At 41.2% G+C, this 26,732-nt stretch overlaps 2 protein-coding genes across 2 annotated transcripts in view; one reads left to right on the forward strand and one right to left on the reverse strand.

Annotated features, from left to right (window-relative positions):
• Positions 1-15,119, forward strand: part of PALLD (palladin, cytoskeletal associated protein) — a 36,539-nt gene extending 21,420 nt beyond the window's left edge. Inside the window, exons 5-11 of the mRNA XM_010011609.1 lie at positions 513-662; positions 4,822-4,916; positions 10,209-10,341; positions 11,274-11,481; positions 12,192-12,357; positions 13,247-13,380; positions 14,381-15,119. Of these exons, the coding sequence (XP_010009911.1) occupies positions 513-662; positions 4,822-4,916; positions 10,209-10,341; positions 11,274-11,481; positions 12,192-12,357; positions 13,247-13,380; positions 14,381-14,553 (1,059 nt within the window). The 3' untranslated portion in view covers positions 14,554-15,119. The remainder of the gene's footprint in view (positions 1-512; positions 663-4,821; positions 4,917-10,208; positions 10,342-11,273; positions 11,482-12,191; positions 12,358-13,246; positions 13,381-14,380) is intronic.
• Positions 15,120-25,367: 10,248 nt separating this feature from the next.
• Positions 25,368-26,732, reverse strand: part of CBR4 (carbonyl reductase 4) — a 3,735-nt gene continuing 2,370 nt past the window's right edge. The window contains exon 5 of the mRNA XM_010011610.1: positions 25,368-25,579. Within this exon, the coding sequence (XP_010009912.1) occupies positions 25,401-25,579 (179 nt within the window). The 3' untranslated portion in view covers positions 25,368-25,400. The remainder of the gene's footprint in view (positions 25,580-26,732) is intronic.

A 26,732-nucleotide genomic window follows, 5' to 3' on the forward strand; every position in this document is an offset into this window, starting at 1 on the left:
GTCCTGTCAGTGTAATGGATGTGAGACACAAATGGTTTCAACAGTGAGATCATGACTTCTATTTTATTCATCACTGGATTAATTATTTCCATAATTACATTTTTCTTTTCTGAAAAGAGCAGAATATCATTCTTAAGTTCTTTCTGCAGCTTCTTAGATTTAAGTGAAATAAAACCTTAAACTGAGTCCTCTTCTCTGAAATAGAACTTTCCTTAGTCACGACGCTTATTTTCAGCTCTTCGGACGTTCAGTGGCCCTTATGCACCTGTGTAAGGTTCCTTGGTAAATGCTCGTGCGTCCTTCTCTTTGAACCATTGCTGACCTGTAACTTGTCTTTTAGTGAAAGTGGTTCATGGAGTGTGGTTCTACACTTCTGCTGGTCCACCAAACCGGTTTGCTTTCCATGCTTACTGGCACAGTTGTCAGCAGGTCAGATGCGTTAGCGCTATTAATTGAGAAATGATGACAATGAGCACCCACCCTTATCAGCCGGGCCTTGTTTTCTCCTGCAGATTTATTGGTTTAAAGACGGGAAGCAAATTTCTAAACGAAGTGATCACTACCGAATTCAAAGAGAACCTGATGGAACTTGCTCACTGCATACTGCAGCCTCCACCCTGGATGATGATGGGAATTACACCATTATGGCTGCTAACCCCCAGGTAAATGAAGGTTTGGCTCCAGAGCAAACGTGCTTCTGGACATAAATCTTCAGAAAACGATCTCATCTTACATATGCATGGTTTAATTAAAATGATGAAGTCACCATAAAGTATATATATAAGTTAGATTTCTGTTTTCATCTTGCATCAGTAGGGTGGGACCTTTCTATCTCCAAGAGATTAGCAACTCAACAGCAGGTTTTTTCCTATGGTTTGAGGTTTCAGAGGGGAGGGGCGCTGGGTTTTAATCACTCTTCCACCATTTGTTTCAGCTGATAACATCTCTGAAGCCTAACTGAGCATGGATAGCATGTGTACTATAAAGGCAGAAAAAAATCCAGTTCACCAGCAGAAGTAACCTAATCCACAATTTCATTTTGCTTTTGTTGACACTACTCACCGGCTGAGGCCAGCTTTTGGAAGGGAGTGGGAGTGTGTAACACCTCAACATGTTTACTTTAGGCAGTGATTGTAATTCTGTAAGGCAAAACATTCTAGCACTTAACTATGGAGCGGGGAGGTCCTCTGGGTTGACCTCAAAGCCTTTAACAACGTTTTCCTGAAACATGGAGCATTACTGGGTTTGTAATGCTATTTGTTCTTTGCAGACGCAGTAGAAGAGCTGAGGTCTTCAACAGGAACCCTCAGGTGTGCTGGAAATGGCTAAACTTCCAGTTTAAGCATCCTAGTGAAGTAACTTTCAGTCTGCTTTTCCTACAGCACAGCAAGTCGAGGGGGAAGATTTGCAAGTGAGGAACCAAGGCAGGAACGTAACGTTAGGGATGTAACAAATTACTTTCTTCTGTAGCACCAAGCATCTTGCCAAGATCAGGCCTGCAAGTAGAATCACACTGTAAAATAACAAACTGTATCTCTGAGACAGTTTAATCTAAGCAGAAGTGTTGTGCTCTGTTATGACTGTTGCTAGGTTACTTAGCATGACACTGCCATTTTGCCTTGCTCTCTTACTGTCAGTCCTATTCACACTGCAGTGTGCTTGAAAACCTATGGGCTTGTGCATGCAGGCGATGTGCAAACCCCAGCTCGAGGCTGGATGCTACAAACCACAGTGCTTAAATCTAAGTAGTTTAAATGTTGTTCATACATATACGAGTAACAGAAACAAAGAAATAATAATGAAATCGCATAAGGCCAAGGGGATTTCTCAAGCTGGGAGCTCTTAGACACAGATGACCATTGTGTTAGAACAATTGGTACCATTTAAATAGTGGAAATTCACAGGAGGTTTAAAAGTGTTAGATAAATACGTACATGTTCAAGGTAAGAAATGAATCCTGTTCATCTTCCTGTAAGTGTTAGCACATGTGCAGAGTTTCCCTGTGCAGTGTTATGGTGTGAACCAAAATCTTGGAGAACTTGGTGAATAAACTGCCTTTGTGTTTGGGCATTGTCCTTTGTCCCTGAGTAGGTAGGCCTACTTTTGGCATTTGCTAATCTTGATAATGCTCATTCAGTAGCACAACAGTGACTTAGTTTATTGGTTCTGGTCACTGATGACACTAGTTTGTTCTTGGGCTTTTGGATGTACTAAAATGAGCTGGGTTTGTGTTCCTAGTTTGGGGATTAAAAAAGCAGTTTTGTCAAATGACAAAATCCTGCATTTGCCTCCCCCCCCACACACCTTTGGAGAAGAATCAGAAGTGTCCTCCTTTGGCTCCCCTAAACAAAACATCTGTCTGTTTCACCAAGCCCATTCTGTTCTTGCTTTACAAGGTAATTCCCAAGCAAACTTACTTATCTCTTCTACTATTTGCTTGCTTTTACTACGCGTTTAACAGTACAATGGAGGCAAAGAAGGGCTATGAGTTAATGCACTCGCCTTTCACACTCAAAGATCTGGATTCCAATTCTTTTAAGTCATCTGAGTGGAAATAAGTTTGGCATGGCCTTCTCAATTCTAATGGAAAGTTGTCCACCTCTCAGAGCTATCACAAACTTAGGCAAATTTGGCAACTTTTCCTTAGGAATAGTGAAATACGTAAACATAAGAGAGCCTCCATCAGGGTTCTGATGGACCAGCAGATACTTGCCAGGTCGTTGCTATTGGAGCCACCAAACCACAAAGCAAAAAGGCATATTCTTAGCAGATAGAAATTGATTTTGTTAAAGCAGAGGATTCAGTTAATTAAAGCTGTGCCAGTTTATGCCACCTCACTGTCTGGACTAGTCCAACAGGACTTACGTTTGCAAAACGGCTTGTTGGCAGACCTTGCGGATTGTCCGTGGCAGTGAACAAGGTGGGCACCATTGCCTGTGATGTCAAGTGCCACACTGTGGAACTGAGGTTCTTGCGCACCATGGGGGTTTGCAGTAAAATTTGCCATATAACCTTATCCAGAGCAAACAGACCCCGGGCCTAAACAAACACAAACCCTGGCCTGGGCCCTTAGTTACCAGAGACGTCCCTTAACTGCTCACTTTCCGGGGACTGGATGGGCTCCAGCCAAGTCCCTGTTTACACCTTCTTTCTTTTCATCCCATTCTCTCCACTTCTTTGCACTACACACCCACAGGCCTTACTCCAGGTTTGCCTTGTTTCCTAGGCAAATTACTTCCCACTCGTTGCTTCCTTCCTATTTATCCCATGACTTTTCCAAGTATCAGGTTTTGTGCTTGTTCTTCCCTATCCAAATTCCCCTTACTGTCCTTTGTGCTTCCATTTGTGCTGCCTTTGTGTATTGAAATTTACAGTAATTATCCTCCAAATGTGTGTTCACCACCTGCCAGAAAAAGATTAATATGCAGTGGTGCCTAAAATAGGAACGGATTTGTTCTGGATGTCTTCAATGGTCTTGCAACACACAAAAAATCCCTTTTGCTTAGAAACTGCCACAGGTCATGCACAATGGCTTATTTTAAGGCAAGTGTTTTTCTTGTGGACTAACTGGGTCATGGGAATGAAAGCGGAACATAGACTTAATTTCTAACAGCCCAGCACTAACACAAAGGTCGTTGCCATTTGAAGGCCACTTGTGACCACAGTGAAATTGGTTTTTGATGGGCTTTGGCCTGTTGTTAGTGAACAGTGATCTGCAACCCCTGAACTACTGCGACAACAATACTTGTCACCATTATGCTGACAGACTCAAGTGTGGAACTCACAGCTTAGAGTGGAGCACACTGCAAAGCTGATGTGGCTGTTGCCTTACTGCTACCAGCCCCAGGGGCAGAGACAGACGTACACCTTCTGTACATTTACCAAACAGCTAGTTAAAAACTACTGGTTTTCGGAAGTTATTAAAATCATTACATTGCAATATAAAAGTCTGTAGACTTTTACTATAGTATTCTTTTTTATACATAGCTTTGATATTTGCATCCACTGTGTGTATTTATTAATACCACCAGATGCTTTTACCCCTTACAGGGTGAATGCTCAGAGCCCTGGACATAAGCAGTTGGGGTGTCAGGCAGACCCATCCCAACCTTGTTACCACCAGTGCTTGTGGTGGGCAACCTGTCTTCTAAAAACCAGAGTAAAACAAAACAGGGGACATAATATCAGAGAGCCCATGCTCTGGTTATCATTTGATGCAAATAACCTGAGACAGCTGAACTGCTTCCAACACCCACCAGCACAGCATGTGCTTCTGTGCGATTCCTGCCCCCAAGCCAGGCTCACGCTGTAGAGAGGGCACTTTATATACTCACACAGTTCATTTGGGTTTTCCATTTGTGGCATTTTCTGAGCTGTGCCTCCACCAGGTGAAGTGGATCCATCCACCTGGGAGGCAGCAGCTCTGTCACTACCCGCCAGCACTTACCAAGTGCCATTTTCACTATCTTGCACTAGTTTTCTTTCTGTCCACTTGCTGTATGCAGAGTAACCTCCATCCCACAGCAATAGCTGTTTTAAGGACTTTGTTGCCACAGGTACCAACCATCTTTTTACAAGATAAACTTCCAGGTGGAACACTGTAACCAGGACTCTCTTACATTCACGGCTGTTCCAGTCTGTTCTGGGTTAGACTGGAAGCTAATAAAACAGTTTAACATCAGAAGGTATCTTGACAAATGCTTGTCAATGACTTTGTGAAAGAAGAGACTGGTGGGCAGAAAAGATGAGAGCGGGTTGAACACTTATTAGTAATTCGTGCTTTAAGTCTTCTCATGTTCCTTCTCTCCATCATTGCAACAGGGCAGAGTAAGTTGCACGGGCAGGCTGATGGTTCAAGCTGTAAATCAAAGAGGCCGCAGTCCATGGTCACCTTCTGGTCAGCCGCATATGAGAAGGTATTTGATGCCTTTTTCTTCCTTTCTTTTAATAATAACTTTTTGCAAAATTATTATGGTAAGATAAAAAATGTGAAGGAAGAAGGTAAGTTAGAAGGTAAGTTAAAAGTGTGGCATTCGGGAAGAAATGTGACCTCTGCTGTCTTAAAAGCTCTGCAAAGCTTGCACTCTCAGAAGCCCAGGCAACCTCTGGAATGACAGCATGTTTACGTATCTTGAATTTTTAATGTCTCCTCCTCCTCCTATCTTTGTGATGCGCACTGATTGCTCCTCATTGCAAATTGCACCGTCAGCTGCTGGGAAGGACCTTGTCACTTACAGGGTTTTTTAAAACATCTCACCTGACTAGGATTCTACTGGGAACCTCTGCTTTCTGCAGGTTTTAGTAAGGCTTCATTGAAAGAACCAGCAGAAATAACTGCATGCCAAGGACGTTTATTAGATTTACATTACAAATATATGAGTTTCAGTTCAGGTTCTTATAAGGAATTATGAGTCAGAAATGAAGTATTAAACTTATCTTGGGTGAGTTTACAATTATTCATATACGAAACTTTGGTTTATGGTTTTGGACCATATAAGGGAATTTTCACTTCAGATGATACTTTTTTTCGTTACCCAAAGCATTTATGAGGCTATTTAGCACAGCCTAGACATTGACAGACACTAAAAAAACATTTTATTTTGGGTACCCAAAGAGAACTGCTTTCAGGGGAGTTTGAGGGCTCCAGTTCCAGATTCTGCCCTGATAAGGTGTGTTTCACTGATGGGTCACAATGGCCACAGAATCTCAGTGCTGCCTAACTAACTGTAATACATGGAGCAGATGTAATTACACAGTCAGTGTGCCATAACAAAACGAGTTCTGTAACAATTAGCGTGGTGGCAGCATGTACTGTAGCACTGCTGCATGCAAACCAGGCTCTTGCCACCCCTCCCATAACTAGGCAATACTAGGAAGCGAGGCTGGTTGTTTAAAAGACCAGTGTTATTCCTGCATAGAACAAACTGAGCTTCACACAGCCCTGAAAGCATTTCCTGGCACCTCACTCAGGCATCCTACCACCTTCTCCTCCAACATTTCATGTTTCAGCCTGTTAAGCCCAAAGCCCAGAATGCTCATGGAGGGGGACATCCTGCTATTGCTGCACTGTGAGAGCAGCCCAGAAAAGCTGGGTCTGCCCAGCATGTCCTGTCCAGTAAAGTAATGGGGCAAAATGAAAAGTCTCTGCTAATCCCTGAAGGGAAAAGCTGTCACAAAAAGCCAAGTTCCAACTGAATGAGTCCGTGTGCACAGGGTGAGAAAGGGGAAACATCTTTAAAAATGGGGATGGTAGAAAGGATGATGGGTGCAGGGAGAGCAGTGAGCAGCTGACAGACACTTCTGTACCTTTCTGAAGGATAAAATGTGGGTATCTGTCTCTCTTTGCAGTATGCAGAACCCTTGGGTAATAATAGAGGAGGCTTTTTTCCAATCTCTCCAAATGCAATCGAAGTCTGAGGCTGCTTATGGCTGGGGCTTTATTTTCAGGCAGCCACTATTGCTGTGACTGGGTGTCCAGTACAGTAACAAATTATAAATAAGAGCAGTTTAATTAAAATTAGGACAATTATTGGGGATTCTTATTTCCTGTAAAATGACTCTGTGTGCAGAGCTAACCCTGATACCTTTACTTATGGAAGGTCTCTTCCTGCTCAGCATTCAGCACACTCCTATTTCTGCTTAGGGGACATTTCTCACTTGCTGTGACTGGGTGTCCAGTACAGTAACAAATTATAAATAAGAGCAGTTTAATTAAAATTAGGACAATTATTGGGGATTCTTATTTCCTGTAAAATGACTCTGTGTGCAGAGCTAACCCTGATACCTTTACTTATGGAAGGTCTCTTCCTGCTCAGCATTCAGCACACTCCTATTTCTGCTTAGGGGACATTTCTCACCCCTCCCACCAGCCAGTGTCGCCAAGGCCAGTGGGGGTCTTGTGTCCCCCTAAAACAGCCCCCGCCACTGGCTGGTTGCTTGTAAAGCACCCCCTGCACTGTGGGCAAAAAAACCCCGCCACTGGCTGTTTGCTTGTAAGGCACCCCCTGCACTGTGGTATGTGTCACATGCACCACTGGGTACTTTTGGTAAGTGATATTCCTGGGCATTACAGTATGATTTCTATAAGCTTTTCTGCTTGAGAGCAACAAGTGTTGGGCTTTTTTTACAAGTATGATTGTTAGCTTAATGAACTTTATGACTTGTTACACCATTGACAGGCTTTCTCCTGATGTACTTTTAATCTCTCACAGAGTGTGTTCTGGCAGAACTCTGGTTTTTGTCATCTTCACCACGTCATGGACATTTTAAAGCACTCCTTGTAGTTGTTATTCCATTCTTGATATATTTTTCTTAAATGTGCTTAGCTTGCAAACAGCACCTTCTTAGCAGTACTTTGTCAGTGAGGAGGGAGCTTTTGAACTGTCTGATGTGTACCAAGCTGTGGGTCAACAACCCCTTAGGCACCATGGTGCTCAACACTGTAGCTCTCTCGTGGTGCACTGCAGCCAGAGCCCCACATAAATCATCCTAAAATGCATAAGATTTAGGGAAGACTTAAAAAATAAATAGTCCCATTGCCCTTGCTCTTAATTAGAGGATTAATTTGAACTTAATCTCCTTTATCCCAAATTAGTGATCATTATCATATGGTCAGTTATAAAGTCTTCCCCAGCTTCTCACTCGCTGACATTCCTGGTGCATTGCGCCACAGCAGCCCACAGAGTCTCCCCTGGCCACATTTAGTACATGATATCAGTATTGCTGAAACTAGTTTCTGCAATATGATGCCCACATCACAGCTCTGAAGAACACACGGCTAATCCAAGGGTATTCCAGTCTCCTGCAATTTGTCATTCCTAGACATCTGAAGTACTTGGCTCTACTCATTTTGTTGTTTCTTGAAAACCACAAAATGTTTTACAATTAAAATAATCCTTGTTTCACCTCTCAAGGTAAAAATGCTTAAAAAGTAAGTCTGGAATGCCAGAGGTAAATTTACAAAGAGGTAAAAAGAAACATGTCATTTACTTCTGACTCTGAACAGCTTGTTGATTTAGGTTTCCTTTCACGTATGTAATTTGAAGACTTAGTTTGCACAATTCGAAAACATACTATCAAAAAAACAGCTTTGGTCACAAACTCTGTAATTTCTCCCCTGTTTTGATCAGAGCTGCCTTTCCATGGAGCTGCAGCAGTGAGGTGGTGGCTTTCAGCTGGGCTAGTTGACCTGTTTGGCCCAGCCTTGTACTAGTTACTTTTACTGCACCAGTGCTTTATCAACAGTACCTAAACAGGATGCACATGAGCACTATGAAGACAGATTTTCTGTGGGTTGCCCACACTGTGTAGAACTCACTTGCCCAGATCCATCACTTCCAGGTAGTCTTGCAAAACTAATAACCAAAAGATACAAGTACAGGTTTTCTTTGCTTCCATCCATCTCTACCCCACCTACGTGCACACGAGGCATGGATGTCTGCAGAAATCAGTTAGGAACTTGCCAACTAGAGCTTAGTCTTGCTCATGAGCTGTAACACAGCAGCTACTGAAGTAGCTTTAGGCATGTTCAAGTAGAAAAAAAAAATACTAACTGCTCCAGACCTGGACAGGGGCACCTCAAGAGTAACACACGCTTTTAGTATATGCAGAGTGTCAGTCTGCATTGCCCAGTTTGGTATCCGTTCTACGTTGATAAGCAGTATGGGGTAGATTTCCCAGACACACACGTCTGCCTTTAGTTATACCTATGGGAAGCCTGTGATGATCATTAAAAATTATCTCTTTATGACAGGTAGGTCAGAAGTCAAACAGAGCAGTAATAGAGATAAGGAAAACAAGAGAGAAGGACAAAATACACCCGATTCAAGCAACTCTTGACTATACTTCCCCTCAGTGTGCAGCTGGAGTGTTTATCTGCTGTACAGTAGTACAGCATCTTGTTTTCCAGATGTAACTGTTGAGAGGTTTGAGCTTTTTTTGTATTGAAGTATTTTAACCTAAAGAAACACCCCTGGGCAGTATAAAAAACCCACACTGTAGCCACGTGTAGTGCAGCATGTATCCTGCAGACACAGAAACACTGGCAAAAGGTAACGGAAAATGAGATTCACAAAAGAGAATTTCACTGTACAGTGTCACTGATGTAAGTTACGCTGGAGGACAGCTGAATAGCTCCTCTTCACTGCAACAGGATGTCATTGCAAGGCAGCAGCTGGCTCCAGAATGGGACCCACTGGAGCTGATCAGGCAAGGACAAAAACTGATCTCAAATTCTGTTTCAGTTCCAAGTCTCTCTGATTACCGAATCATACAAGTGGAATAATGTTGATTTCAACTGGGGAAAAATCCAGTTAAATGAGGAACCACTTAGAAAAAGATTTAATAAATTAAATTAACAGGCAAGAACAGCCAGTGCAACGGATTAAGTGATATCCTGGAGGTTTAAGGTAATTGATGTTGTTTCTGGGGACAGGAGTTATTTTTCCTTCTTTTTATTTTTTACTGAACTTTTCACAGTACCTTTATAAAGAACTATTTAGTCACTGAAGATTTTCTTCCTGTTGCTCACAAATGAAATCCTCGTGGTTTTGACACCACAATTTAGTGGCTTTGAAAGTGTTTGAGACTATCTCAAACAAAAAACTGCTAAATGAGGAATAAATACTCACAGCACTTTAATCCGCAGACTTTTCTGTATGGTCTTTGGTAGTGCAGAACAAGCGATGGTGAAAAGTAAGTCTGTTGTGAGAAGTCCCTTCTCAGCTGAGATGAGATGGCTTTTAACTGCTGTTTTTTCCTGAAAGGTAAATGTAATTAATGAACTACACACACTTGGTGGTGTCATCAGCAACAGTGAAGGGATTAAATATACAGAACACTAGAAATGAGGAACTGAGCTTTATGCTAAGGCCTACTGACTTATGTTATTTGTATTTCAGTCATTTAAGGACCAACTCTAAACAAAAATACTACCATGTATAAATAAAATTGCTACAAGCAATTATTCTGTAGCAAGTTTGTCTTCTAGATCATACTTTGCCATAAGACGTGAATTAAATGAAAGCAATTAATAAGTACTGTGTCATAATTAACTCAGTCTGAGCCAACTCAGTGTGTGTGTAAATACAGTGATTATGGTATAGGTCAAAGGAGTGATCTAAAATTCAAACAAATCTCGTAAGTGATTTTGGTGGTTCTGATGTAGCAGAGAAAAAAACCAATTTACCTTTATTTTATGTTATTTTAAGACCACGATCTCGATCAAGGGACAGCGGTGATGAAAATGAACCCATCCAGGAACGATTTTTCCGGCCTCATTTCCTGCAGGCTCCTGGAGACCTGACTGTTCAAGAAGGAAAACTGTGCAGAATGGATTGCAAGGCAAGTACCACGCAGAGGGTAGTGGGGACCTTTTGGGAGCAGTGCTCCACTCAACACCTCAGTTAATTTATTTTTACAGCTATTTTGCCTACTGGCAGTTCAGCAACTGTCAATAGGTCAGTTAATCTCACTGCATACAAGTAAGTAGACAATAAAAGTCTGCCTGCCCGGGCAAATCTTGCAGCTTACAGAAAACTGATTTTCAGGATTCAGATAGGCAGGGGTGTGGAGGGAAGCAGCACACACCACAAGGACAATGCGCTTCTCTGTTTCAAGTCCTTTTGCCACTTGAGTTTTGATCCTCTGTTAAAGTTTAAAAAACTATAGCCTTGATTTATGACTTTGCTGAACAGAATTAATTCAGGCTTGGATGACTCTTGTGTACTTTCTGCTGATCTATTTGTGAGAAGCTATTTGTTTTCATGCAGTACCCACAGCAAATGGCACAGCTTTCAAAAGTGCACTTGTTCACACAGACCAAGCATTAACCTGAGCAGGTGGTGCTGTCACTGCGTCACACCTAAGTGGAATGGAACTTTGAGTTCAGTAATTAATCAGCTAGCATCTTTTTGTCTGCAAGTTCCCCACAAGAAGTTAATCAAGAAAGGACTATCTATCTTCTCATTCCACCTGAAGAGCAAACAATAAGAAAGACAAAAGGTGTCACCCTGCCTTTTGTTTTGCAATGTAGTATTATTTAGCTTCTAGCATATCTAAACACTGATCTTTTTTTTCAGTCACACCCATAAGACATCATGGAATTCAGGGAGTCAGCCAGAAAGTAAATGAATACAACTGAGTCAAAGATCTTTAAATCTTGTGGTACACCTGCCGTAGCAAACCAACCCAGACTTCTCTGATGTAACAAGTTGGGACTCCTCCAGTGTTTTGTATGGCTAAGACCAATTCCCATTATTCTGTTTACACTTAAGGTTAGTGGATTACCGACTCCAGATTTAAGCTGGCAACTGAATGGAAGACCAATTCGCCCTGATAGTTCTCACAAAATGCTGGTGCGTGAGAATGGTGTGCACTCCTTGATCATAGAACCAGTCACAGCCAGAGATGCGGGAATCTACACATGCATCGCCAGCAATCGGGCTGGCGAGAACACGTTCAGCCTGGAGCTCATTGTTGCAGGTAACATCTTCACACGAAGCTCCCACCCCGAGCACTGTAAGGGTAACAACGCACAGGACGGTGTAAGTGCTGGCAAGTGACATGGCTGAGGTAGTGGGGTAAGAAAAGGAAACCTGTTAGAAACAGAACTTACATTTACAGTGATACAATTAACGTTACGTGGTGCCATAAGCTGACTGATACATAAGGCCTGAGCGCACAGTTAAGAGAAGAGGGCTGCTGTCCTGAGGCACAGCAGGGACCGCAAGCCAGGCTATTTATGTGACTGGGTTTTTAAAAGCAATTTGTGCAGAGCGTATCTACCAGTACCATATGAGTTGTGTGTTTCACAGCGTATTACGGTGATGCCATTCCAGCCTCCAGGTAGAGCAGTCCCTTCTACAATTAAAAGCCATCCTTCTAGGGAGCATGAAGGAGCACTGCTTGACAAGCAGAGAATAGCCACTTTATCTGATCTTCACATGCCATATTTCAACTCTTTTGGGGAAGGGGGGAACCCCTCAGCTCTATTAGTGCTCACTTTTCCCCTATGACAATCCTGATCTGACCGTTCCCTTCAGATGAACCAGGACTTGACTTTGTGATTAATGAAGACAACACTTCAGGTTCCTGCCACTTAGATCTTCCATTACAGGTTTTAGCATGTTGCTGGAGTAAGAGCTGCACTGTCAGAGACTACTGTCAACGTGACGCCATCTTTGTTTTCACAGCTAAGGAAGTACACAAAGCACCTGTGTTTATAGAGAAGCTACAGAACACGGGTGTGACCGAGGGATTCCCAGTGCGGCTGGAGTGTCGGATCTCGGGGGAGCCATCCCCTCAGATATTTTGGAAGAAGGAGAATGAGTCACTCACATACAACACTGACCGAGTGAGGTGAGACTGCCTTAGAATCCTCTCCCTGTGTAAAACTTCAGTGATGACTTATCCTGTAGCACGAATGAAAACCTAGAAGGCCGTAAGAATGCTCTGTGTGAGCAGCATCTCATAAACATAAATGAGATAGTGTAATAATTTATGACATTTACTCAGACTTGCAGCCAGCCTGGTGGCCGAGCCAGAATTAAAACGTTGGTTCTGTTTTCCATCCTTGGAATTAAACAGCTATCTTTGCACTTTAAGCAAGTGGAGAAGTGGTTTTTATCTTCTAGAACTAAGACTTTTAGCAGTGTCCTGGTGAAAACCTAGGCTCCTAAAGAAAGCTGTCTGCTTCTCAGCAGAAACCTTGATTCCTAACTGTTGTGTAGTTAAGCAACTAAGGTTCAGTATTTTATATTGAGATCTATAAACTTGTCTTTGACATTTGGTAACATCTGTAGGAATTTTTAAAAGCAAACTGATGATACGTTGCAAGAAAAGAAACTCATTCCTGATAGAACACTAATACATTATTTAGAAGGACAGCAATAACGGAGAGCATTTCAGTACCTCATTCCTTGAGTTTTTTATCCTTTCCCAAAAAAGTTCTTGTGTCCCAATGACTTAAATCAGATTTCTAGATGTCTTAATCTGTGATTGTGAAAGAGAAGTTACTTCATGCATTTTTGCTTCTTAGTTTTAAGTGCAGGATATTAGACCACCAAATTGTCAAGCATACTCAAGGTTTGATTTTCCACTTGCTAATTTCAGACGAAGTTCCACATTAATTTAAAATAGGCTATATTTAATCTGTAACTAGGATGAGGTCAGTTTATGATGACATTTTAAAGTAGTCTACAGTGTTTCACCATTTTAAATACTAATTTTCTGCTTTTCTTTTGTTTAGCATGCACCAGGATAGCTATGGCTACATTTGCCTACTTATTCAGGGAGCTACAAAGGAGGATGCTGGATGGTACACGGTTTCAGCTAAGAATGAGGCTGGGATTGTGTCGTGCACTGCCAGGTTGGATGTTTATAGTAAGTGACTCCAGGTTTTGTGATCATACTAGTTACCCTAAAAGCAACAGTTGTGTAAGTTTCCGTTTGTTCACAGAATGGTTTACCTTGGTCTCTCTTTCTTTTGTTTATAGTTTCTCCTCAATAATAACGATCCACATCAAGACAACAAATGCTCTGTCAAAGTATATTTCAGCATCTTTCAGATACCTAAAGCAAAACAAGCATGCATGCTTTCCGGCTTTGCTTAGTATATTAAGTAGAGCTAATTAACAACAGATAACGGCATGCTTATGTTATTTTTGTGGATCATTATTACTGTTGCTCTGCTAGCACTTCCCTAACCTTTTTTATTCCTTTGTACATCAGTCTGTAATACACCTGTGACAGCTACCAGAAGTGTAGTAGGTGTTTTGATGGCTTTCTGCTTAATTACTCAGTTTGTTCCAAAGCAGCCCCTCGCACACTGAATGTTTTCTCTCACCAGTGTTTTCATAACAAGAATAAGGAAGGGAGGGAGGGAGAGATGGGAGAGATGGGAATGATGAAGGATGTTTTTTGGTGGGGGTGGGGGTGGTAGCGAGACTTGTGAAGAGGAGACTTGGCTCAGCATGTTTTAGCATACAAGGGGTGGCAATGGCATCCAGGTGGTTTCCTTTTATATACAACAAGCAACCCTTGAACAGGCCTGTCACTGGAATACGAGTGCACGGAAACAACCCCCTCACTGTTACCCTTCCCAGTGACACAAGGAAAGGTAGAAGCAGTGACAAAAACGCAAAGTAACAGACACAGGCACTATTGGGTTTACATGTCATGTTTGAAGGTGAAACTAGATGCTGAGGTTTAAAAAAACAAAAACCAAACAAACTATACCAAGAAATGAAACAAACTCACCTCTGATACAATGGTTGTTGCCTGCTCAGAAGTCAGTATCTCCTTTACAAAGGGTGGATCTGGCACACTTTGTTGCCCAGCTCAGATGACGGCTAACATTTTTTCTTTCCTTTTTAATCTGTAGCTCAGTGGCAACAACCACCTCAGACAACCAAGCCAAAGAAGGTGCGGCCCTCAGCCAGCCGATACGCTGCACTGTGTGACCAAGGACTTGACATCAAAGCAGCTTTCCAGCCTGAAGCAAATCCAGTCCACCTGACAATGCAGTCTGGCTTGGTAGAGAGCGATGACCTGTAGATTCAACCACCACTTCCATCATTTTCTTTCAAAGCAGAAACACTGAAAGCCATTGCCTTGACCAATGATACTCCTATGTCACTTTATGCAAAGGCAGACACTTTCAAGTACAAAAGATAAACAACAAACACAATAACCATATATTTCTTATTCATTATACCAAATTAGAATAGGTAGATTATTAATGGAAATGTACACATTGCACAACAGATCACATTCACCAGTTCCTTATACCTAAGTTGCTTCAGCTCTTACAAATAACCCTTTTCATAAAGGCCAAAATACATCAGAGAGTCCGATTTTTCAGATGAGAGCACTATTTATCACTACATGCCTTCATAAGCAGTAAGTAGATGTTACACAACCTTAATGGTGCAAGATGTTTTACTTGAGGCTGTTTGATCACAAAGAAAATCAGAATGTGTGGTTGTTGACAGTTCTAAACTGGCACTGCATTCTGATAGCGACAGTGAACAAGTGCAATATTGTAAGAGTAAACCAGGAAGGGACAAGGAAGAAAAACACAAGCAAATACTGTATCTCTGCAAACTGCTTTCTAGTCTACAAGGGAAAAAAAATCTCTTGCCTTAAATGCTGTTAGTATGGATGATTCTGCACAGAACATCAACACTGCGGTTTTGAATTCTTCTTTATTTTTGATTTTGCCATCCAGGAGGAGGCTTACTTACGAGCACACAGCCAAGACAGGTCAAGCATGAGTAACTTAACAGCTTAGAGAAAATAAAGAGCTGACATGTAATAACAGTCTCCTCCAGACTACAACTATTGGTAACCAGATGGGGAAAACATGCCATCAGTACGACCCACTGCAGTGGGTTATTGCAGGGAGTGGGAGGGGGGCAGGGCAGAGGCTGAAAATCTCTGTGGCTCTCCTGAACACAGCCTGTAACCTCATAATGCTCCCATTCCCGAATCTGAGGTGAGCTGGAAACTAGGGAGTGTATGTGTGGGATGTCTGACTGCTTAAAGCTTGTGTGATGTGCCTGAGGATTTTAGAAATGTATAGTAAGTGAAAAATGGGTTGAGACTGCAATATGAATTCAAATGACAAGTATACACCACAGGTGCTGAGCTTGCAGATCTGAGGAAGTAGAACATGAAGATGGACAAAACCAGCATCAAATGTGTGCCTTTTTTCCCCCCGTAACTTAGCACATATCTCTGGTAGATGGCTTTTTTTCCTCCTTCTCCTGTCATTTTCCTGTGGGCTCTTTACCGGGTAGCGTCTGTGTGCCGCGGGTGAAAAGCCTGAAGGCTACACTCGGAAAGCAAGGCAAACCCACCTGACCTGGAGCCCCACCTAAGTCAGACCTGACTCAGTAGTTTTAAAGTAGAACCAAGTGAATTTCAGAGGAAGGGGGGGGAGGGATGGGAGAATTACTAGGCCTGACAAGGAAAACGAGCATGTGATGGTACGAGCTACGATACTTTGCTATGAAAGGAAAACACTGTATTCCTTATATGAAGCACATCTATGGTATCTTCCATTATTTATAATAAAAGTGTTGAAATCTTTTATCTCAGTTCAGTTATTCAGAAGTCCTGTACTTAGGGGTTTTGTTTTTTTAATTTTGTAATTGTGTACACCATATATTGCATTACTGCTATACGTGTATTGCTTTGTAAGTACACAAAGTTTGTGTTGTGTTTTAGTGACTAATAAACGTTAGCACATACGGTAGTACAATTCTGGTGCAGGATATGACCAGTTTCGGGGATCGTTAATCTAGATTAACGTCATGGTCTGTCATCTGGGAGTAATTGATTCTATTCTAGAAGAAGTATGTCATATCATTTGCCAAATTCTTCTCGACTGTGACATGCTAATTGACTTTTTTGTTTAGCCTCACTAGCCTTATTTTGCCACCTTTTATTTGTATTTATGAAAGAAAATGTATTATCATTACTTTGGATTGTTGTGCTGATATAATGTGGGTTTAACATCAATAAATATTACACAAATAGAAAGTTTTCCTTTGGTAAAGACTATTAACTGTCTCAGTACAAGAAATTTTAAATATTATCAATACAGATACAGCATCAAGAAATGACTAGAGCGTATCAGAATATTCTGCTTGTGACCCAGAGTCTTTTTTAAACAAAACAGAGGAGCATGAGCCATGAATTCTGAGAAACTTTTACCCAATAAAGCACTTGAAGATGCTTTATTCAATAGGTTAGAAAAGATGCAGGTCTATTCTGTGTGTCCAGAAATTGCAATGTGACATCACTTATAATTGATTCTAAGTAAATGGCACAGTCCAAATCCAGTTAAATTTGCTTAAGAGTAGTTTTCTAGCAAGGCAGTATCAAAATGAAAACCATAAAAAGTTTAAGATTTCCTTGTAGAACCCTGAATATTGACTAGTTTCCCTTCTTTCCTTTCTGTGCAAAGGTACCGGGAAAGATGCAAGATGATAATACATTTATTTTGTTTTAGGTTTACATTTCAAGCATTGAACACTACAACCAGGATTCTCTCAGCAACTGAGTGAGTACTGACATTATGGGTGATCCTGCAGCTGAAGTCAGTGGAGCCCTGTATGCTTACAGTGCATTTGTCTTTGGCTCAGAGACTAAAAAGCTGAGACTGCTCTTGTGAGCTGGTTGAAGATGAGGTCATCATCACATTTTGCCTCTGTATATATGTACAGACACACTTAAGTAGTAAATCACATCTCTAAGCAGCAAAGTTGTTTTTATGAAAACATTCAGCTGTGCTGTTACTTAGTTACTGGGACTGTTTGGGTTTACAAATTCAGAGATAGAAGCGTGGCACCAGAAAATGACATGCTTTCCAAGCCAGAAATCTGAAATTCTTGGAAGCATCAAAGTAATGTTCAGAAGTTTAATCTCTCTCCACCAATTCCAAGGATAGATAGTATGACCTGAAAGTGTACTATATCATTTTATAGGACCAAAAAAAGAAGTCCTAGCTTTGCGCAAGACTTCAAATTATTTAGGAAGCCCATCACTCCAAGCGCATGCAAAGCGATCAAGGACTCAGTGCAATGCCATTCAGGAGGATGACGGACACCTCTGTCAAGAGTACTAACAAACAGGCGCAAAATTCCAAATGCATATGGGTTTTTCAGCTTGTGGTGTTACTTAACACACAACACCTTTATCCTGTACCTTCACAACAGCAGCACCCCTTAGTTAACATGTACCATCTCCTTCCATCACAGCCCACTGGATGCTGAGGATCAAAACGTACTATAGTCCAGTTTGAAACCCGAGCTTATAAATCACAGCTGCTTTCTATATTACACTTTCAAAGACCATTTTAATTCACTTAGGTTGTATGTAATAAACACCTTGATTCTCCACATGTGGGCAACTACACCCTTATCTCTGCAAGCAGCCCAAACAGATTTAATATGTAAGCAAGTACTTCATGAGCTCATATTTACCCATCATGTTGTGACGCTGAGGGGATGGCTGCATGCTCTGGCTGCCTGACCCAGCTGCCAAGCCCACATGGTGCAGTAGAGAGGGACTGGAAATGCCTGCTCAATCACACACGTTGACAACAGACCCGATTCACAACTCCGATGTACATGCAAGGGGCAGGATTTGCTGACATGTAGCTCCATTTCTCCTGAACTGGCTAAAAGAAAAGTCCCTCCCCCTGCACAGTTTCTCTGTCTGAACAGAACCCTGAGCACACAAGGCACATGCAGCGGATGAGAACACAGCTCCTGCCCCAGGAAATTTACGACCTGTTCCAGCCAGCACACTGTATTCATTCAAGTCTTAAAGCTTGCAACTCTAATTCCAAATTAAAGCCACAGTTTGCATCCTTTTACATGAAGTGATTGATTAATACATTAAATAATCTCATCTGCATTGAATCTCTAATAAAAATATCAAGGGTTTGGAACATAACACTCAACTCACACTCAGAGCAAAAAAGCCAGACTCCAGCAACAGTACCTGTGTGCACTGATTTCAGCAGCTGTACAGAGGATGATTAATGAACTTCAGCCCAGCATCACCAGGAAGGAGAAACTGTTTGCTTTGTACAGCTGCAGTGCAACAGGTAAACCCTGGGGAAGGGCCAACTCTCACAACTCCTGTCACCTTCTAGTTCTGTAGCAGCATAAATAGGCCAGAGGCAGCTGCACAGCTGCAGAACGAGAAAGGAGAAAACCATAACAACAGCACATGGCCACTGCTCAGAATGATCACACTTCTTACAGCACAGCTCAACAAATCTCATCACACTGAATGGACTGGGGTGGGCTTTTTTTGCCTGAAACAGTCCTGTTTTACACACACAGCAGAACATATTGTCAAGCCTTTTTTTTGCCAGCTCTTGGCCCAGACATCACAGAGCATTTCTACAGAGAACTGGGGCTACAAAACTACATTGACAAAGACAGGATCTTTCCAAGCTACTGCAAAAGGTGGCGGAAATACCTCAGAAGACTTCCCATACAACAGACTACACACATCTTCTTCACTGTAGACTGTAGACTGCTGCAGTCAGTTGTGGAAAGGGCCTGTCTAAAAGAAAACCCTGCACTACTCTATAGTATAATGCACTACTCCGGTTTTATTAATGTATTAACTCACTTCCTCCTACAACACTTCAGAATCAGATTCACTGAACATTTTTGTAATAAAGCTACAATAGAAGTTTTCTTTTTCTTAAACTCTGTATTAACCTCAGCTGTACAGTCTCTGACTAATTAGTAATTCATGTTTATTCTACATATGTTAATGTAGAATATTCTCTAGGGCTACAGGAAATATTCACTAGAAATCTACCAACTACCTGAAAAAATAGGATAAAAACTCAGACCAACAGTATCAGGAATTAAAACACTGCAACTTTGAGCTTTTAACAGGTCTTCAACGCACAGGCAGAGATCTCTTTACAATACAGCCTCCAACATGCAGGTGCAACATGTACTTTTAGTGCATTTTGCGTTAGAAATACAGAGCAGGGTGATGTGCAAATAAGAATTCACAAAACATCAAACTGCTTCAGCAGCACCATAAAACCAGCCTGCATCTATTCCTAAACAAATTGTTCCAAACAATGCAGCAATCCCAAACCTGCCAACGTGCCAGGCCACCTCAGCAGTGTCAGCGCCACTCTGAGCAAGGGGAGTGCCACCCACACTGCTCCTCTGGCTCAGAGCTAGCTCAGTGACATCTGCTCCCCCTGCTCCCAGCGGCATCATCCTAATGCGCCTATGAGGATACCAAGGAGGATTTGGTGGCTTTTACTTGTATGTTGTCTCAACACGTTTGACATCATCATACCCAAACTGGCAATCTGTTACCAGATCAAGTAGGATTTGGGGTTTACAAAACTGGTAACAGCAATGCCAGCCATCAATTCCGTATCTACACAGGCACTTCCCTGAAACTACATAGGTACACTAACCAAGGCATTACCAATGGAGTAATGCCTTAGGACAGACTGCCCTCAGGAGGCCAGAATGAAATCTGTTCGTGGGATGTCTAACACTAACTCAGGAAAGTTTCTATACTTCTGTCACCATACAAGAAAGTCTGCAGGAGCTGTCCCTCACAACAGCTCCTACTTAGAGCTGCAAGATTTAAAAAACAAACAAGCAAACAAACAAACTAACCCTCACCAATGGTTTGTGTCCTGCTAGAAACTTCTACTGATGATAATCATAAAATAGTTTGGGTTAGAAGGGACTCTAAAGGTCATTTGGTTCCAACCTCCCTGCCATTGGCAGGGACACCTTCTACTAGACCAGGTTTCTCAAAGCCCCATCCAGTCCATGAGTTGCAATATATGCCTCAGAAGCAGGAAAAGACTAACACAGTGAGTTCACTACAGCAAGTTCTAAGTTACAAACACGTTTCTTGAGAGACAAGCAGAAGGAAGGCTCCAGTAACCTATCTAGGAGAAAAGCAGCACAAGAGCAGTCCATCATCATCCCAAGCACTGGAAAAATACAGAGAAGAGATAGATACAAACCAGTAAACTTTCCAGGCCTACAATGTGCTCCAATTAAAGACCAGAACATGCAAATCTCACTACCTATAGAATTTGAACTGAACCAAATGTCAAGTCAGCAGAACGGTTTAAGTTTCCTAACGTGGCAGTGACAAGGCAAGGCACATAACTGAGTAAACACCACAACACACACTTTCCCTTAGTGAGGATTCCTTTCTGAAGCAGGAACCCAGCTGAGTTTAAAAAAAAACAAGTCAGTAATTCTGGGTGGGTCAGAAAGGAGGCTGCTTTACAAGAGGACCACGTGCCGAATTAAATGTCAGCTGCAAAAGCAGTCACCCTCACCACCCTCAAAACATGCCTCGGTGGTCTCTCCAGAAATTCTGGGAGGTGGTGAAAGGCCACATAGGGACCAGTGTGGGGCAGGAGAAAAGATCTGGAATAAAACACGGAGTAAGTTAAAGACCAGACCTGGGTAGCAGCTTTCTTTAAAATGCTCCCAAAGGCAGATAATGAGGTAAAGTTTCAATGCAAGCCTGAAAACACAGTTGTAGGAGGAGCTGTACAGATTCTTTAGGAACTGCAGAAACATGGAGTAGTGGGAGTTTGCGAAATAGTTCATTCTAAACAACAACAATAAAAAAGTAGGAAGATGTTGCAGCTTAACAAGAGATTATAGGAGTTTTAAGCAAGATGGTGGGTGAAGAAACATCAGATGAGTAAGAGCACATGCTCTCGCTTCCACTAGGAATGGAATCACAGAAACTCTGTATATCTACTGAGGGAATGGACTGAAGTTCTCCAAATTCAATCGAGAAACCACAGTAGGCCAGTCAAGCACACGGTGCTACTCAAGAGCACCCACATGCAAAAAAAACCAACCTCAAACCATTTATATGTAACTTGGCACACACACTAGCAGCAAAAGACGTAAAACCTAAACGTCTGTTTCTAATCAAGGACCGCGACATAACAGGCATACCAGAAATATGATGGAAGCAAGACATATAAGCAAGATAGAGATACGAAATATATAGGAAAGTCATAATACTATCAATATTTTAATAATTAACTCATCAAATCAGATACAGATCGAATTTCCAGGCTCTATAAAGTAAATTCTGTTGTCAGACAATATTACTACCCATACAATTAGGATGATGGCAGTAGCTATGACATCCAAGGTCTGTAAGGCCAGCAGTGTAACCACAATGAAAGACAGCACTTACCAGGAGGCCGGATAAATGTCATAGTGAACAGGCCAGGATCAATTTCTTAACATATGTTTTTCCTGCTGCTGACCAGGGCCACTCACCTCTGGCTGAGCCAAGATGCTGTTTTCAAAGACTGGCTTTGCAGTGGTAACTTTTATTTCTGCAATAATATTGACCAAGTTTATTAATAAAGACAACAATCCACTGCTGCAGACTTCCATAAAAAGGAGCATCATAAAATAAGGAAATATGCTAACATGAAACCAAAAAGACAAGTCAATAAATTAAGATGCAATGCTTGATGACAACACTGAGATTGTACACCCTGAACTTCAGTGTGACTTTAAATACATGCACCGAATTGATTTGGTTTTATGGGGAAAGGGAAGCTGACATGGATTAAAAGCTACCAGAATTTAGAAGCCAACCTTTGTAAAACCAGCAGTGCAGCTTTTGCAGTGAAATGGAACCGGTCGCTGAATGTGAAATTTACAGGCAGATTGGAATGTACAAGAACAATCTACATCCAAACACTGCCCCAGGAACAGGAACCTGCCTGAATAAGGCAAGAAGAGTACCAAAATCAAAAGTAAAGTGCTCAGGGAAGGGAAGGCCACAAAGGGAGGAAAAAAAAAAAAACAAACCCAAACTGTGAACAAAACCCTGAATCAGTTTTTGGTGTCATGCAGGAACTTGCTGAAGGGTTTACCCCTCAGAGCAAAACATCAGCAGAGTTACAGAGGAAGTAACAAATGGCCAGGGCTGGGGGGCTATCATTCCCTAATTCTAAAGGAAACTTCTGGGTTAAAACTGCCTCGTTATCAAGTCACCAGAAAATGGGAAAAGTGACAGTGAGCTTTTGGGAGTTTAGTGGGTGGAATGATCACTTGTATTTTTCAGAAGAGATTCCAGAGGGATGCAGGAATCTACAGACTAATTGTATTTTTCTGTACTTAGCAAACTGCCAGAAATTGTTCTAAAGCCATAAAAACAACTGGGTAAACATACCTAGGAAAGTCAGAGTTGCTTTTGCAAAGGCAAGTCATGTTTGATAAACATTTTAGAGTTCTTCTGAAGAATAAAAAGAGATGAGAGTACGGACATCTAAAACAGAATGCTTAAAATCCTGAAAGGCATCTGACATGTTCCCTTGCCAAAAGCTATTAAAGATGCAGCTGCCAAGAAGGAGTTGTCATATCAGTAAATTACTGAAGGATGGAAAACAAAGGGTGTGAATCAGCAGTCATTCTTTCCTAAGGACACGGATCACCAACAAAGCACTACAGACACCTAGCTAGGGCTGACATGTATAGAAACCTATTCATAAGGGTTCCCAGACAGCAATTTCTGAAGCCCACAGTACATTCCAGTAGCACTAAGTTACTCAAAGTAATAAGGGGATGAAAGAATTAAAATAATTGCAGAACCATTTTACTGAGGAAACTGGTGTTAAAACCAGCAAACTAAATTCACTGTAGATAGATGAGAACAATCCACACTGGGGAAATACAAAAAATCAGACCTAAATACATAGATAAGGAAACAGACTCCAAGGTGGCCACTAATTATTCAGGACAGAGTTACTGTTCTTATATAGCCTCTGAAAACATAAGTGTAAAGGTTAGGAAAAGGCAAAACAATTCGGCATTATTTTTGGAAGCAATACAAAACAAAACATAGAACATCCTATGGCTTGTTTGTTTTATTTATTTAATTTTTTAAGATAAATTCAGGTTTTAATTGCAAATATAAACTAAAACTGTCATTGCAAATAACTTATTTAACATTCCCTTACCCAACAAAACCAGGAGTAATAACAATTAGGGTCAGAACTCAGTACTAGGAAATTACCTTTGGCTTCTGGTCACACAGCGTCACACAGGCTCTGCTTGTAACATACTAAGGACAGGTATGGGCAGCAGCAAAGTTACTGACATATTACCACTAGACTAGTAAAAATGGGAGTACCAGCTGCCTTTTTTCCTCACCTTTTTCTGAAGGCACCTCCAGTGCCTTTGGAAAAGAATTCATCTATTCTCTGACCAATTCTTTCTATCAAAGAGAAATATAATTAACAATTACATTTTTGGTGCAAAGACAGCTTTGTGTCAGCAAATAACATGAGCAACAAACACCACCTCTCTACAAAGAGATAACAGTAAGATTAGGACTCCTGGAAGGCCTACCTTTAGTGGTGTTCTATATTCCAAAGCAGTAACACAACCAACTGTAAAAACCCCTGAATATACAACCATTCCTTGTACTATTTCTCAATACATACCTGTGAGAAGCTTGAACATGCACTGTTTTCTGGCCCAAAGACAAAATTTCTCAGCTGCACATAGGAAGAAAATCTCAGACTTTCAAAACACATGAAGTTGTCATCAATGAGATCTCTTCTTTCTGTACTTCGGTTTGTGCCAAGATGGCAAGTAATTTCAAAAGCTGAATCGACATCTGGATCATGATGCAATGAACACTGGAGCTAAGAAGTGAAGGTCCTAAACCACATTCATAGTTTTCTTCAGAGAAGATAAAAGCACCAATTATCAAAAATTACTTGATCTCAATAGAGAAGCCTGAGGTCAAATTTTTGGTATTTTTTCAGCAAGAGAGAAACAGTCAGGATCATTTACAGCTGAGTAATTACTCTGCTTCAAAAGCTGCTTTGAATGAAATGAATGGCTATTTTATTGACTATACATACATATTAAAAAGCATCAACACAACAGTTGAAATGAGCGTTCAAGAAGATACAGAGCAGAACACCTTGACTCCACACTCTGGAAGTGGTATGTGTTTTCTAAACATCTACTGAGTCACTGAAAATTCTTTTGCGCAGCAAGGTCTGCAGCTGTACTGTTCACACCAGTGCATGTGCAGATCAAACTCGGAATATTACAGAATCAGCAACTCCAGTGACCAAGCAACAGCCCTTCAACATACACACACACAAGTGTGACTGGACTGAGTGCTGTACATGCATTCAAGAATGGAACTGAGCAGGTTTAGTCTTTATAAAAACATATTGCATACAATTAAATGTCCTGAAGGCAAATCAGGTATGCTTAAGAACTAGAAGCTCCTGGCTTTGTAGCATCAACTACAAACAAACAAAAATCCAAAGGAAACTTTGTAGGGACTAGGTGCTAATAAAAAATGATGCAGTTCGCAGTCTTTGCCCTACATGAAAAACCTGATGCAATCATACGTGCCAACCAACAAACATGCCTCCACACTTAATAATATTAACTTCAGTGTAACATGATAATTAGAGTAAAATCTCCACTCTATGCCAAATTCAGAACACGACTTCATAAAAATATAGTGCTTTAAAAAAGTATCAGCATGTCATTTAAAACTATCACCATACCAAAACCAGATCTTTTTCAAATTGTTACATATACAATTGCCTCGTGAAATCACAGCCTTGTCCTTACAGAACTTTCTTTCCAGGTTCTCTCCTTTCACTGCACACACAGACTTTGTAATACCAAATGAACTTTTCCAGGTAGCTGAACATACCCACTGGACTTTTACACTGCTGAATTTCTCCTCCGACAAAGTAACGTCAAGTCAATCACATACATCAATCTTCAACTAATTTTCACCCCTCTCCCTTTAATCAGTATATATTTATGTATTACCAAAGTAGGTACTTATTGAAGCTAAGTCATAAGGTGCAAGCCCCCATCTACAATTAGAATACTCCCTGTAACGTAAGGGGTCTCTAGAAGAAAAACAACAGCTTGTGCAACTTCACTAGGCTCTCCAAATCTTCCAAGGAGAATTGCATCCTTCAACTGATCTTCTTCCAAATGAGCAGTCATCTCTGTGTGAATAAAGCCTAAGAGAGGAGAGATATTTGAAGAGTTACCTAATCTTCTACTAAAATTCTTTAGTGGATTTTCCCCAGAATGTTCCGAAGTGAAATCTACTATCAGGATTCGGCACCAGCTACCATGCTTCAAAGTAGATCCACATCATTTTACGGCTAAGACCAGTTTTTTACCTAATCATTAAAATGCCTTCTGGTTTTGAGAGCACTGATGTAATAATCAAAAACCATAGATCTATAGAAGTCTTTTTTTTTTTTTTTTTTTTTTTTTTTTTTTAAAGAAAGGGGTAACTGAAATTGGGTCCCAAGCCCATATTTAGTATCACTTTTCTGAAAGACAAAATACACTCATTTCACCAAAGCATTCTCAATAAAAACACAAGTACGGAATCTCGGGGGGGGGGGGGAAAAAAAGGGGGGAAGCCCAACAGCTTACAAAAGTTTCTGTTATGTTTTAGAACTTATGACAGCATTTGTATAATCACTCATTTGAACAATATTTTTTGACATTTTTAAAGGACGTTTCTTTACAATTTTCAGTTACCTGAGATTCAGTTTTCCCTGTGCTGCACTTCACATAAGCTTCAGCTGCATAAAGAACTGATATTACCTGCTTTCTTGCTGCCACCAAGAAGGTAAAGTCTCCATTTCGCTTTCCACTGCACAACTCTGCCCCTTTATGATGGCTCTGGACCCGTCAGTGAGCTGCTCAACTCACTAAACAATGAAGAGTATTTTTCCTGCCTAGTACACAAACTGACCTGGTTTATGTAGCGGTCTGAAAGGCATCAAAGGTAGCACAAGGCAAGCAGCAGAATACACAGCTGTGAGTGGAAAAAGTCAGAAAAGACAGAAGTTTTTCCTTACGGGTGGCAGTTTGCTTTGACTAGATCATCTTGTGAAATCACAACCTTGTCCTCACAGAACTTTCTTTCCAGGCTCTCTCCTTTCACTACAGGGATGCTTTCATGCCAGCTTTTTGTGGTCTTTCATGTTTCTCTATTAACGTATAAGCATTCTCTAGCAGGAGATGAAGGTAGCTGCCTATAATTAGTTCTAATCCTTCCATTGGCAAGGGCAGCAGGTTTTGAAGGAGGAACAAAGGAAAAAGACAAGACATTTACTGTGTAATAATGGATAGAGGAACAGGTAGAAACGCTCT

Source organism: Nestor notabilis, unplaced genomic scaffold, assembly GCF_000696875.1.
Source record: "Nestor notabilis isolate BGI_N333 unplaced genomic scaffold, ASM69687v1 scaffold11983, whole genome shotgun sequence".
NCBI lineage: Eukaryota > Metazoa > Chordata > Aves > Psittaciformes > Psittacidae > Nestor > Nestor notabilis.